This window comes from Eimeria mitis, genomic scaffold (genome assembly GCF_000499745.2).
Source record: "Eimeria mitis Houghton genomic scaffold, Emh_scaff5077, whole genome shotgun sequence".
Classification (NCBI taxonomy): domain Eukaryota; phylum Apicomplexa; class Conoidasida; order Eucoccidiorida; family Eimeriidae; genus Eimeria; species Eimeria mitis.
This window is the reverse complement of record NW_013573372.1, coordinates 612-1051: the sequence shown is the minus strand read 5'-3', so window position 1 is coordinate 1051 and position 440 is coordinate 612. Positions and strand designations below refer to the sequence as shown.

At 64.5% G+C, this 440-nt stretch overlaps 1 protein-coding gene across 1 annotated transcript in view; it reads right to left on the bottom strand.

The window, feature by feature from the left end:
- The window catches only part of EMH_0079650 (uncharacterized protein), a gene marked incomplete at both ends in the record, with an annotated part of 2876 nt that extends 2662 nt beyond the window's left edge, over positions 1-214 (bottom strand). The window contains one exon of the mRNA XM_013500153.1: positions 15-214. Coding sequence (XP_013355607.1) covers positions 15-214 — 200 coding nt within the window. The remainder of the gene's footprint in view (positions 1-14) is intronic.
- Positions 215-440: the final 226 nt, after the last annotated feature.

The following is a 440-nucleotide window of genomic DNA, read 5'->3' as shown; positions in this document are numbered from 1 at the left end:
CAGCTGCTTCGTACGCATCACTCTCCGGGCTCTCATCTGTATCCGTCTGCTGCTGCTGCTGCTGCTGCTGTTGCTGCTGCAAGCGCTGCTGCCGCATCCGTTCTTGCTGCAGGTCTTGCTGTTGCTGCTGCATGCGTTGCTGCTGCATGCGTTGCTGTTGCATGCGCTGGCGGCTGTCTGTTGTCTCTACAGGGGCTGGGGGGCGGCTGGGCATAGCTAGGGAGGGGAGAGAGGGTTTGGGGGCCCCCCTGATGATCGCATCGTCCTCGCTGGGGGGCCCCCCCTCTGCTGCCTCCTGCCTGCTGCCTGCATGCGGCAGCAGACGCGAGATTCTGCTGCGGGGCTGCGGGGGGAGAGGAGCAACAGAGGGGGCCCCCCCCCTGTGCAGCTCCTCTTGGTTGATACCGCTTGCTACTACTACAGCAGCAGCAGCAGCAGCT